General features: G+C 39.0%; 2 protein-coding genes across 2 annotated transcripts; one reads left to right on the forward strand and one right to left on the reverse strand.

The window, feature by feature from the left end:
• Positions 1-218: 218 nt before the first annotated feature.
• LOC137742210 (sorting nexin 2B-like) lies at positions 219-4,562 on the reverse strand. Its single transcript, XM_068482006.1, has 5 exons — positions 3,090-4,562; positions 2,797-3,006; positions 2,371-2,631; positions 1,185-1,271; positions 219-684 (listed from the first exon to the last, which is right to left on the reverse strand). Exons 1-5 carry the CDS (start codon positions 4,206-4,208, stop codon positions 604-606), a joined length of 1,758 nt encoding a protein of 585 aa, XP_068338107.1. The 5' UTR covers positions 4,209-4,562; the 3' UTR covers positions 219-603.
• An 847-nt stretch (positions 4,563-5,409) lies between these two features.
• LOC137742108 (N-terminal acetyltransferase B complex auxiliary subunit NAA25-like) lies at positions 5,410-13,615 on the forward strand. The gene is made up of 19 exons (XM_068481859.1): positions 5,410-5,707; positions 5,798-5,954; positions 6,049-6,167; positions 6,254-6,328; positions 6,501-6,594; positions 6,706-6,824; positions 7,543-7,613; positions 8,125-8,266; positions 8,436-8,611; positions 8,884-9,086; positions 9,775-9,905; positions 10,058-10,134; positions 10,639-10,713; positions 10,888-11,080; positions 11,242-11,361; positions 11,441-11,579; positions 11,890-11,930; positions 12,100-12,354; positions 12,590-13,615. The coding sequence occupies exons 1-19, from the start codon at positions 5,561-5,563 to the stop codon at positions 13,283-13,285; spliced, it is 3,030 nt and encodes a 1,009-aa protein (XP_068337960.1). The 5' UTR covers positions 5,410-5,560; the 3' UTR covers positions 13,286-13,615.
• Positions 13,616-13,827: the final 212 nt, after the last annotated feature.

The following is a 13,827-nucleotide window of genomic DNA, read 5'->3' on the forward strand; positions in this document are numbered from 1 at the left end:
GGGTAAATGGGTATGGTTAACCGTTTATAAACGGTTATGAGTATGGGTATACCCGTTTATGTAAATACCCAATGGGTAAACGGTTATGTGGGTAAAAGCTTAAACGGTTATGGATAAATAACCCCTGTTACCCGTCCGCCATAACCATTACCCATCCCTAATCACAGGCTCAAACATCATATTCAAAACTTAAAAAACAACATATAAACATCCTCGCCTTGAAGAGCAGGAATTTTGTTAGGTTTCATATCACAAAACTATCTTACAACGTCATGTCGAACAAATTAGCAAACGAGCAACAAGGAATCAGCAAACAATTGAAGCCAACAGTCGAGGGCCGAGTACCGGCTCGCATTCAGAAACTCATGGATTAAAAAGCTCCACATATCAAACAAGTAGCAAGCAATTTACAGCATCAACTCTAAAATCGCGTGATTATCTATCTAACAGATACAACTTTGGGAAGGTTTAAGTTTATAAACTAACCGGAGCTCCATTTTTATCGTTTTATTCTAATGAATGTAATGCAATTTACTATGAAGTGGGTATCAATATAAATATGAAGAAAAAAAGAAGTGAAAATTTCATTTACAGACACAAGGTTCAAGGGCTCTCTTTCGCATACGGACTGGTCTCCTCTGCAACATTTGACCACACATTTGCTATCTTTTCGGCATATCCCACCTGTTAATTGTACAACACAACTATTTGTTACATGGAAGCGAAAGCGGAAATAAAGAATGTGCAACAAAAGAGAAAGCATTCAAGGACGGACTTGCATACGACACAAGAACAATGATGCCAAAAGAATTGACATTTAAGAGTCTGTCCCAACAGCAAATCCACTCTTGGCTAAGCCACCTACTAGATATACTAAGCCTCTCTCTCACAGATGCATTCGGTCATTTACCCAAAGCATCCCTTTAGGCCTTTACAAACGAAACCATCCACTAATTCTCATTACTCATAACAAGTGGTAAACGAAATGGTGAAAAGCTTGCACGAGCACATTCACAAGGAACAATTTCCAAATTCTGTTTAACATTTCTATCTAGCGGGGCCTTTCAGATTATCCATCTCATAACACCGGAATGACATCAACGAAAGACGAAAGTAGTTTACATGCATACTCTTATAGAGAGCTATAACTATCCTAGGTGAACAACAATGCAAGCAGTAAGTACCTGATTATGCACAAATCCCTTCAACATGTTCAAGAAGTCAGCGTGCCTCTCGTTGTCAAGTCTTTCAAGTTCACTCCTGTTATTTTCCTGCATTTCAACAAAATCAAATCATTCTAAGTTCTGGTGAGGGTACTGACAATTAAATAGAGATATTTCAACTATACAGGGAAAAACAGTATGCCTTTAGAATATTTCCACTATTATGTAAATGTCAAATATACAAATAGATCCATTTGAATCTGCTGAAAGGACATTCAAAATTTCACCGGGATTAAAAAAAATTGGATAGCCTTTATCACAAAGGGACAAAAACAACAGGTTTAAGAGATCAAATGGATGCACTAGTTCGTCATATAAAACTGAAACACTGAAACAGACACATCAAAACCAAATGTAATTTATGCATATTCAAATTTCTTAGCAACAAAACATGCAATGGTAGTCTGTAACAGTACAAGATCATTTCAGGTACCGAATAACACAAAGTTTGCAAAGAAAAAGAAACTCAGTTTCCAGAAGCATATACTTCATCCTACACATGCAACAACAACAGCATCCAAGACCTACACTACTTAAAGTCATTCCTCATTGTGAAGAACAGGCTCGGTGGTGGTGGCTTACAAGATTAACTAGTACCCTCATACAGGTGCAAGGGTCTGGCTAGACCTCACATACATCACATCACATCACCAGACCAGAGTCATAAGCCAAAAGCAATGGCCATATGACATATGACATATGGCCATGTAAACAACCAAGTATTAGTGATCAAAATAGCCATATGACATCATCATCAAACACCAAGTGTCATGTACTTCAAAATGTTGTGAGCTTGAATGCTATATGGTTATGCGAATGCTATAAGGTTATCACTTATCAGATTACAAACCAGAGTGAGTAAATTCCTTGAAAGGAGTGAGATTAGACACAGTTTAGGGTCAATAATGCAAAGCACACGAAAGGGACAGCTACACATAATGTGGGAGAAGCACTGGAAACAAACATGAGGACCTACGATTTAACAAAAGAAATAACTCTGCATAAAGCTAAAACAGGGGCAAACACTAGAGCCTTTGGGCTGCAAAAGCCTTCACAAGGTACTTACTGACATATTTAACTAGCACATATGGGAAAGATTATCCTTGGCAGTAGTACATTGAAAATAATTTGAGGAGTATAATGGCACCTTGATCCGCTCATATTCTCTGATTGCTACATTTTTAGCATCCTGGGTGACTCTTATGGTTTCATTTAATTCCTCTAGCTTGCGAATCCTTGATTTGTCACCGCCAAATATTTTATTGGATTGAACTTCAAGTTTTTCAGCTCGTGATTGCAGCGAACCCAATTCTGATAGAAGAGTCTGCACTGTCAACAGAGCACTTGACCTATCTGAGAATGCACCGTTGACAGCTAACATTAGCCCGAGATATTCATGAAATGTATCCTGCAACACACATAGTATGAACAGTCATTATTACAATTGATGGGTTTCTTTCTAAAGAAACAATGAAAAACAGCTGAAGAAAATGTACTACACACATAAACATTACTAACCAAACCAATTTCATAGTTCCAAATGCAATGAAAAACAAAAAGGTTACAAAATTACCAAATGCTTGACGGTTTGAGCATTTAACTCCCGATAGAATCTGCTGGCTTTGACTGCAGCAGTTGCCACACTCTTCATGTCGGCAGCCCGCACTCTCTGAGAGCTGAACAAGGCCTCCTCGTTCTCAAATTTGGTCAGCTTAATAAACGCTAGTCCTAACTCTCCCAACGTCTCTCCCATGTCTTGTTGAGCTTTAACAAGTGATTCGGCCTATAAATCAAAGCAATTAATCACTTTAAACTGAAACATACACACACAGACAACACAGATATGTTCACTTCAGTACACATTACCTGCTGAGATGCATTGCTGAGCTGTTGCTCCAGCTCGTTCATCTTCACTTTCTTTTCTAAAAACTCCTTATCCTCCTCCCCCACCAGCGGCCTCGAAGCTCCCCAATCATTAGCTACAGACTGCTTCAACTCCTTGAACAACCTCAACAAATCCCTGCCGCCTTTCGCAGGCTGAACCACCTCGTGAGGCGCCAGTACCGCCCCACTCTCCCCAAACAACTGCTTAGGAAGCTTCACCGCCCCATCAAGCATCCTAGACGCCATATCAGTGGTTAATGCCAGGGGAAGTTTCCCCTGCACCTGCAAAAACACCTTCAATTCATCGCTTCTCTTGAGCACCGGGTGCGAAGCCAATCGCCTCAAGTACTTCTCCAATGCCACTCTTCTCTGCTCCACGAACTCCTGTTTCTGCATCACCTGACTCTCCACCACGCTCTTATCCGGCCTTGGCGGTATAAAGAACCCTCTGTACGACTCCGCCAACCGGTCCGATAACGTCACCACGTCCCGAAACCGCCGCCGGACACCGAATTCCGATCCGCCGAAATCCGGAATGTTCGTCCGAGTCTTGATCAGGTACGTAACGTATGTGTTAGCTCCCGGAACGATCGAATTCGCGCCTTCCTGCTCCTTCTGCGGATTCGATACCGTGATTTTGAGGTACTCGGAAGAGGAAGAGGGAGATCGCGAGAGAGAGTACGAGCTCGTGTTGTCGGAGCTCTTGCCGGGGCTCTCGATGCCGTTGATTTCGGCGGCGGTTGCGGCATCGAAGGGGCTGAAGGCCACGTCGGTGTACGGAGGCGTATCGAGGTACGTGGAGTTATCAGGGGCCGAGCTAGGGTTTCGTAGATCGAGATACGGTGAGGGCGCGAAAAGGGGATCGGCGTCGGCTGGCGTTGTTGCGGTGGTGGTGGCGGAGGCGGCGGAGGAGACGATCTGGGAGGAGGACGGCGACGACGAGAGGGGGTGTGTCGTATCGGAGAGCGACGACATGGCGCTGCGATAATTCGAGTACGATGTATTGCCATTCAATTGACCGTAGAGGACGAGATCCTCCATTTCTTCTTTGGGCGCGTGGAGGTGGGCTTCGTCGGAGCCCCGGTTCTCAGAGCCCATCATCTCGTTCCCTCACCGGAACAAAACCGATAGGAGAAGAAGAAAAGAGTTGGAGGAGGAAGTAATTAGTCTAAGAATTGAGGGGCATTTAGGGGTTTTTGGGGAGTTGCAGAAGTTGGAAGACTTGACTGGAATTTGGCAGAGGTGGCAGCGTGGGGAAGACGATCGAATGGGGAGGATGAGGGCGAGGGAGAGACACGTGGGCATGAAGGGTGTGCTTACCGCTGAGAAAGAACGATAAATCCGTGAGCCAAAAGGACGACGGGTTTAGTTCGTTGGATTCGGGACCTTTTGAATGGGATTATGTTTTTGGGTTTGAAGGGTTGCGGAGTACTTGTTTTTACTTGAACTGGAATGTCGAATGACGACTTGCTTTGAATGGTTAGATTTAGTGGTATTGCTATATTGGTTTTTCTTCTTTTTTCGGGTTCACAAAGACATTTGAGTTTTTCTGGTATTGTTATATTAGTTTTTTTTAAATCTTCTGGAGTCGGGAAAACTTAGATATTTCAATTTTTTTTTTACTACAATTGTATGATTCAGTAGTGTTAGGAATTGAGCTCAAAACGTGCTTTATGAAATACATGCCTGAAATTCATCTTCAATCATCGAGTCACATGTGTGTTTCATAACTATTAAATTGTTAATTAGTATGTGATAGTGCAAAAGAAAAATAGCATACCGAATGAAAGAAGATAATTTGTTTCATGTTAGATGGTTTACTTGGATAAATGAATTTTATTAGATGGTCTTATCCTTTTATAATCACTTTAAGATATATTACAGTCGTATCGTTTAATAGAATTCATCGACATACGCACATGGTAGCCCACCAAAATGACGACCACGGGTTCCCATTTGATCCACCGTGCATAACAATATAATAACAAAACTGCTACGCTTATTATATTTTTCATACTATGTTTATATTATCGTTTTAATAAAACTTCAATGTGTTGAACAAATCATTGACAAATAATAATAATTTGTCTTTTCTAAAAAAGAAAACTAATGAAAAAAGTTTGAAAATTTTGAGTTTTAACGATAAGAACAAAATAAATAGTATCAAAATTAATTTTTTAATATAAAAATATGATTTTTCATTAAAATAAATTGTCATGTGAGCTTTTTGTTAAAATTCATTTTTTAAAATCCAAACATCCAAACGGAGTGTCGGAGAACCGGTACTCCCGGTACTCGGATTAGGTGACTCCACTAACTCCGCATCCAAACATTCTGATTAGGTTTTCGTTGTGCGTTTCCAAAGCTTCAGAGTAGCGCGCAGAGTATCCAAACTCTCTCTCTCTCTTCCAACCTACAACCTCACTCACTGACCCTAAAAATCCAGACCTCCAATGGCGTCCAAGTTCGGGTTGGCCGGAGGCATACCGGAGCGCCGGGTCCGACCCATTTGGGACGCAATCGATTCTCGCCAATTCAAGAACGCTCTCAAGCTCGTCACCGCCCTCCTCTCCAAGTACCCCAATTCGCCCTACTGCCTGGTAATTTCTCGCTCGCCCTTCTTATCTGACGTCGTTTTGCTCTTTACATTTTCGTAAATCCGCTTTCTTGGCGGCGTTTTCACTTCACAGGCGCTTAAAGCTCTCGTCCTGGAGAGGATGGGGAAATCCGACGAGGCAGTGTCGGTTTGCCTGAGCGCCAAGGAGCTTCTGCACTTAAACGACTCCGTTTTGATGGACGATCTCACTCTCAGCACCTTGCAAATCGTCTTCCAACGGCTCGATCACTGTCAGTATATATATTTTCCGTTTCTTAACAGTCTTGTAGCAAACCCAGAATGCACACATTGCCGAATTTCTTGTCTTTTTGTTTGTACAACCAGTGGAAATGGCAACCAGCTGTTACGAATATGCTTGCGGGAAGTTTTCCAACAATTTGGAGCTCATGATGGGCCTCTTCAACTGCTATGTTCGCGAGTACTCATTCGTAAAGCAGCAACAGGTGTCTTTTTCTCTTCTTTCGTATGTTATCTTCGTCGTTGTATCTTTTGTTTTCGTGTAATTTATTGTTATGTATGTTTTTATCAGACAGCTATAAAAATGTACAAGCTTGTTGGGGAGGAGAGGTTTTTGTTATGGGCAGTGTGTAGCATCCAGTTACAGGTAACACCGGCTTTCTTGTGCCCTTCTTTTGTATCGGTCAAAAGACACTCACTTTCTACTGGAATTGTCATTTTATGTTTACAAGGTCGATTCTTGTTGACCGAATGGAAAAACATGAAACAATGGGAAATATGTACACTTGCTTATATTATGGGTTTTGAACCTCTGTTAGGTTTTTTGCGGCAATGGGAGCGAGAAGCTTTTAACAGTAGCTGAAGGTTTGGTTAAGAAGCATGTTGCCTCCCACAGCTTGCATGAACCTGAAGGTGTGCATTGTTTTATTCACTATTTATGGTGGTCCAGGTCTATCTCGAATCGTTATTTTGTATTGGTGGACACTTCTAATTCCTGCACTAAAATCTTGTACTTGGCTTCAGCTCTTATGGTCTATGTTTCCATATTGGAACAACAAGCCAAATATGGGGATGCTTTGGAAATTCTCTCTGGAAAATTAGGATCACTTTTGATGGTTGAAGTTGACAAACTACGCATACAGGTACTTTCTAAAGCTTTCGTTTCTTGAGGCCTGCCATTAATAATCTACTGCTCGGATTTGAATCTAAATGCCTGTGTTATGTACACTCAGATGTTTCCACATGCCCTTGTCAGTTAAATAGACTTATAGTGGATGAATCTTGACACAAAACATGTTCTGTGCAAACACAAAAATATATCAAACTCAATTTGAATATGAATTTATTCTGGAAGTCGTCCACAAGCATGCTAGTGGTTTGTTGCAATGGTATCAAGCATCTTATTCTGTTTTAGAGTTTTTTTGCTATTTTTCAGTACTGAGATTCACAATTCATCAGCTTATTGTTCGTTAATGTTGAAGCTTCTATGGAAAACACATTTTGTTTCCCTTTGTTCTTTGTTTCTTTTCAAGGAAGACAGACGGATACCATTGCTGTGAAATAATATATAATGCTTGTGAAAATTGGACTGCTAAACAAGTTTTGCTTTCCATAAGAATTAGTTTAATAAGGTGACTTATGAATAGATGAATAAATTAGTTTTTTTCTAAAGAAATAACTCATTTGCATACAAATGAAAGCCTTGATATAGGATATACGACTGCATATAACTATTTTACTTTGTTTGAGTCTCTTTTTTTGGGTCAAAACTTTTAAATCTTGTAGTTAATAGCTTGAATGGTTCTTTGCCACTTGTTTGCTTTCCTTATCAACTTGTCCACTTTGACTTTAAGTTGACAGGGGAGGCTTCATGCTCGGGCAGGTGACTACACTGCTGCTGCCGGCATATTTCAAAGAATCCTAGAATTATGGTATGCTTGTGAAATCTTTTTGTCGTTATAAAAATAGTCTTCCAGTATTAGTATGCAAGGCAGAACTGTGAGAAATATGAACAATACTAGTTTGTTCTTGACTGCCTTAATCATATGGTCTATATGGTTCATATTGATGTTGTCTTTATTTAAAGTAATTGAGGGGGTTTTGATGCCCTCCTTTCAAGTTAGTGATGCTAAATTACTCTTAGCAGCATACAAGACATGCTGGGCAGTACCCTTCCCTTTTATTCGTTCTTCAGATTTCTATGCCTTCTGGATCAGTACCTTGTCCATATATATTCTTTTAAGAAAACCTTTTCCATATATATTTCACAGTAGTATTGCTGGTATTTGGCACAATATCAGCATAGTTAACTTTTTGTAATAAGTTATTTTAGTATTTATTGCCTTTTTTTTTCAGGGCCTTGATGTGCCTTTCTGTCATTCGGATCGCTATATTTTCATTACAGAGATTTTGACTCTTAGTGTTGTTTCTTTCATCTGGCAGTCCTGATGATTGGGATTGTTTCCTACATTACCTCGGTTGTTTGCTGGAGGATGACAGCAATTGGTGCAATATGGCCATCACAGATCCAATTCATCCTCCAAAATTCATTGAGTGCAAGATTTCAACCTTGGGAGATGAAGTGGTACAAACTTATGTTTTTTTTCTTTTCTTGCTATTAGAGAGTTGAGTGGTTCATGTTTGTCCTTAGTTAAGTTGACCTTCTATTTCTGTGGTATATTTTTTCTGTTATGTGTATTTCTAACAGAGCCAATCTTTTGTTCAAAATTTGATTTTTACTTATTGGATTGCAGTTTGATTCTCGCATGTCAAGTGCATCAGATTTTGTAAAGAAGTTACTAGAAAATATCGGTGATAATTTTTTAAGGTCTCCATACTTGGCAAATATTGAAATTGAAAGGAGGAGGCACTTACATGGCAAAGGGGATGATGACAAGTTAATGGAGTCTCTAATCCAATACTTTATTAGGTATATTACGAATATCCCATCTTCTCTACGGTTTTCACTCTTGAGTTGGTTATTTATATATTCCTTATGTTGTTCATCGTGGTGGTTAGAAGGATGGGGTTTATTAACTTTGGAAAAATTATTAACTTCGGTGACCTAGCAGAATTATAAAGCTAGAGTCATTTTGTTTTCAAATGTAGGCTTGCTGATAATGATATGTACCTTTGCCTATTGTAACCAAATTTATATAACTACAGTTTCAAATTGGTCATTTGATTTACTTTCAACCACAGGTTTGGTCACTTGGCCTGCTTCACTTCTGATGTCGAGATGTTTCTTGAAGTTTTAACCCCTGATAAGAAGGCAGAACTGCTGGGGAAGTTAAAGGAAAGCTCTGACTCCATTTCAGCTGTTCCAACAAAAATTCTTGGGCAGTCAATAACATTCTTTAAAATTCAAGAATTGATCGGAAACACGTTCAAGCTTCCTGTGGGTGGTGCGACTCTTAATCTTGTATCTGTTGAATTTCTTCAACTTCATTATATGACATGCCTAGAGAATACCTTTCACAAGTCATATCGGCAATGGTGGTATTATTTCTTTAGTTTGATGTTCTTTGAGATTGGTTATGGGCCTTAGACCAGGTTTTGGGATGATTTATGATGTGGGCTGTCTCTGTTGTGGGTTCTTTTCCCAAACTTTTTCCAGATTGCAAATAACGTGGATCTAGGGTATGCATATTATTTGACCTAGGCCGTTTGTCACATACAGTGGTCTTATTTTTGTGTGAACAGTGCTTTAACAGATGAAAAGCAGTAGATAGGAGAGGAGGGGTGATGAGTTGCAGTTGTATGTTTGATGTTAGTTTAGAGGAGGGTAGGGTGTTGGCTTTCCACGGGGTATTCTTAAGCCCTTCAGTATTGGTTTTTTTTTTCCTTGGTGGGATGCAGTTTGTAGGAGGATTTCAGTAGTGTTAATCTTTACAGGCTGTATGCACATATTTATTTTTCAGTTGGTTGGTGATGCCCAAGTCAAATGTAGTTCTTCTTGAAAGTTGGCTTGGTGTCCTTTTTTCTCTATAGTTTTTGTATACTTGTTGCATCTACCATGAGTGTGACAATAAAAACATGTTATTAAGCTGTCCTTTGAGTCATACAATATTAATTTTAGCCATTCTTCTTCAGAACTTGAGGGATCTGCTGTGCAGATGGTCGAGATGTATTGTCAAAACCTTCCACTTTCAAAGGATTTGGATTCACAAGAGAGTATGCATGGGGAGGAGCTGCTCTCAATGGCATGCAATGCGTTGATTCAGGTATTTCATACATCTACAAACGTACTCTCCTGAAGTGACTTGACAAATTTCTTGGCTTGTTTTACTAAAACCAATTTTCAGTTTGTTAAGTATTTAATTCTTAATATACTCTTATTGAGGCTGGTCTCATACACATACTGGTTTCGGTATAGTTATTCTGGCGTACAAGGAATTTCGGCTACTATTTTGAAGCAATTATGGTATTGGAGTTCGGCTTGACAATTCGAAAGTGAGGATCCCATTAGTTTTAGTATAATTATTATGGGTATTATTGTTTTAAACTTGATGTTGGGCACCATGGCATCAAGTCTACTAAATATATTGTCTTCTTTTCTTGATCTTCTGTCACATATAGCATCCTAATCACTATGGTTCCAACATGTATGTCTTTAAAACCTTGTGTATATTCAATTTCCAGTTGAACAATTGGAGCCTGAATACATATGTATGTCTTAAAGCCTTGTGTATATTCAATTTCCAGTTGAACAATTGGAGCCTGAATACATATGTATGTCTTTAAAGCCTTGTGTGTATTCAATTTCCAGTTGAACAATTGGAGCCTGAATGCATTTTCTTAGCTTTATGGCTTAAGGTGCTTGATCAACACGAAACTTTGCTTTAGGACTTATTTCCTTGTTAATTGAATTGTGCATGGTTTTGTATCCATAGAGAAAATTTTGCTTTATTGTTTCCGTAGGAATCATTCTTCTATCTGCTTTGGTTTGTTTTGCAGATATGTATGGCAGTACAAGATATTGTTGCTGCACTTGTACTCTCACTTAGGTGCCCTTTCGTTGGCGTATGAGTGGTAAATAACAATTAATCTAACCTTGGAACTTGTTATGCTAAAAGAATACTGTCATTGTTGGTCCAGTTATACCATGCCAATCATTTGCTGATTAGTGGCTATTACTGGGCTTTATTGTTTGTGTTACATTTACTAAATTTTTGTCAGTGCCTTACTTCTTTTATTCTTGTTTAGGTTCAAGTCGTTGGATGTGAAAAATATCTTGATGGAAACTGTTTCACACCATATTTTACCCCAGATGTTGGTGTCTCCCCTATGGGCAGATTTAAACGATCTGCTCAATGATTATCTCAGGTTTATGGATGACCACTTAAGAGAATCAGCAGACCTTACATTTCTTGCCTATCGTCATAGAAATTACTCAAAAGTACGTAATGTATTTTTCATTATGCATATTATTTAACTACCTGATCTCTCTCTCTCTCTCTCTCTCTCTCTCTCTCTCTCTCTCTCTCTCTCGATACTTAAATAAATGTTATATTGTGAAAACCAAGACTTTTTATTATATTGAACTATTTTTCATTCCAGGTAATTGAATTTGTCCAGTTTAAAGAAAGACTGCAACACTCTAATCAGTATCTAGTGGCAAAGGTTGAAGGACCCATTCTACAGTTAAAGCAGAATGCAGATAACATTGATGATGAAGAGGTAACTTTTCTTTGCAATTTTTCGTTGAATGCACGTTCTTTCATATGATAGCTAACATGTTTATGTTTATTTCTTTTAGACTGTTCTTGAAAGCTTGAAATGTGGGGTTCACTTTGCCGAACTCTCTAATGAGGTTGGATCCAAATCTTTGACCTTCAATGAAGATTTGCAGTCTCGTCCATGGTGGGCACCAACTTCAGAAAGAAACTATCTCTTAGGTCCGTATCACATGACCATATCTCCTACTTTAATTAATAGGCATTACAACTTTGCTACAAAAAATATGAGCAACAGTTGTTGCCATGTTGATATATTGCATACCTGGAATGTTTAAGTATTGGATTTACGTGACTAAGGGCAATTAATATTTCTCCAATCTTAATTCTAGCGTCTGATTCTTGTTCAATTTTTGAAGGGTAGAGCATTCGTTTCTATGTTTTATATATGTTCTGCACTCGATACTAAGGTCTTGTTTTCGCTTCTGATAATAGTTTTGAGAACTGACTTGAGATTTATAAATGGTGTCAGGTCCTTTTGAAGGAGTATCCTATTGTCTGAAAGAGCACTCGGTATAAAACTGTCTTGTACTGTTGTACAACTAATATGTATTTTATTGATGGTGATTTGGAGAAGTTGATTCCATGAAGTTACCCTGTGTCAATAACACCCTACTTATCTATTGAATTTTCTCATTGCCTTCTGTAATATAAATTTTTCTTCTGCTTGTACCGAATTTAGGTGAAAGAAAGGGAAGCAAATGTAAGGCGAGTTATTGAGAGGAAGTCTCTTCTTCCTCGGATGATTTATTTATCCATACAGAATGCTTCGACTTCACTCAAAGAAAATCTCGAGGCCAATGGATACACATCTGACCCTAAAGGCCCCTCAGAACTTAAGAGTTTGCTTGAGCGCTATGCAAAAATGTTGGGGTTCACACTTAATGATGCTATAGAAGTGGTTTTGGGAGTCTCTAGTGGCCTAAAGTCGTTTGAGGTAGTACTATACTCATTTTGGCATTTTTCTCTCCTTCATATATTTGTGATGTTAAAAAAGATGAAAAACTTCAGCATAGTTTTGTGAATCTCCTTATTTATTTTGAAATTTGAAGGAAGTAAAGCCAGGAAAGTTTTATTAATCAAAAGATTTGCTTAATTCCTGCGAAGATTTGCACCCATACGTTGACGGTGTATCCAACGACATTGATTTGATCAAGTAACTTTTGTTGCAGGTCTTTGGTGCGGACTTGATTGACTGGATAAATTTTTCTGTGTTTCTGAATGCATGGAACTTGAGTTCCCATGAAATTGGTCAAGCAAATGGTGATGCGGGTCTGTCTCGAGCATGGCACTGTGTGGGTTCGCTGTTGGAGAAGTATGTTTCGGAGAAAGTTAACTTGATGGAGACTCTAATTAGCTGTCCTTGGGTTGATGTCCCAGTTCTGGTGCAGTTGGTTACAGAACCCTTGGCCTGGCATGCTCTTGTAATTCAATCTTGCACTCGGTCCTCTCTTCCGTCTGGAAAAAAGAAGAAGAAAACTGGAGTTCCAGATCATTCTTTTCTGTCCCATATGCGGGATTCAGTCCAGTCTCTGCGTAATACTCTGGAAAAAGTTATGAAATGGTTAAGAGAACAGATAAACAGGCCAGAGGATGAAAGTTTGGAGACATTACTCTCCTGTTTGCAGAATAAAGGACAGAACGAAGGCCCTGGGCAAGTTTTCCATATTTTAGAAACTTATATCTCATCCGTAAATGACACAGAGATTGGTGATAGAATCTCCCGAGCATTGAAGTCTTGGAGTCCTCCTGATGTCGCACGAAACCTGATAACTGGGAAATGTACGGTGCTGTCTGAGTTTCTACGGATCTGTGAATCCAAGCTAAAGTTGTTGCAGACATTGAAACAGCAGATAGCTCAAGTCTGAAGAATGATTGTCAAAGTTAATGTGATGTTTCATGCGCTGTTCAATTTTTCGTTATCCAGCGAGGGAAGAGATTGAAGGAGATGGACGTTTCTCTTGTCAGTAAAACTTTCCTACGTTTTTTCGCGGTTTTGTGCCGGCGGTGGTTCTGTTAGCAGTTGTGCTGTAATTTTCTTGTTGGGCAGTGTACACAGGCTTGTAACTTTAGTAATTTTTTTAGGCACAATATTTTGGACAATGTATCCTCCAATTTTTGTTTTCTGGTATTTCATCTCATAATTTGTCGAGCATTTTGTGAGGTGTAGTTGATCAAAGTATTGGTTCTTTGGTTCATGTCGCTTCATGTGATTCGGAAGTTTTTTGTTTTTTCTTCTTCTTTTCTGCAAGTTAGATTAATGAAGCGGATTGATGATAAAAGTGACAAAATGTATTGCCGATGAAAATTTAAGGCTCGAGTTGTTTTTTTTCTTCTAAAAGCACTTATGCTCAGAACTCAGAAGCAGTTGTAAAAACGCTTCTATTAGGAATATATGGAAACTTTTAAT

This window comes from Pyrus communis, chromosome 8 (genome assembly GCF_963583255.1).
Source record: "Pyrus communis chromosome 8, drPyrComm1.1, whole genome shotgun sequence".
NCBI lineage: Eukaryota > Viridiplantae > Streptophyta > Magnoliopsida > Rosales > Rosaceae > Pyrus > Pyrus communis.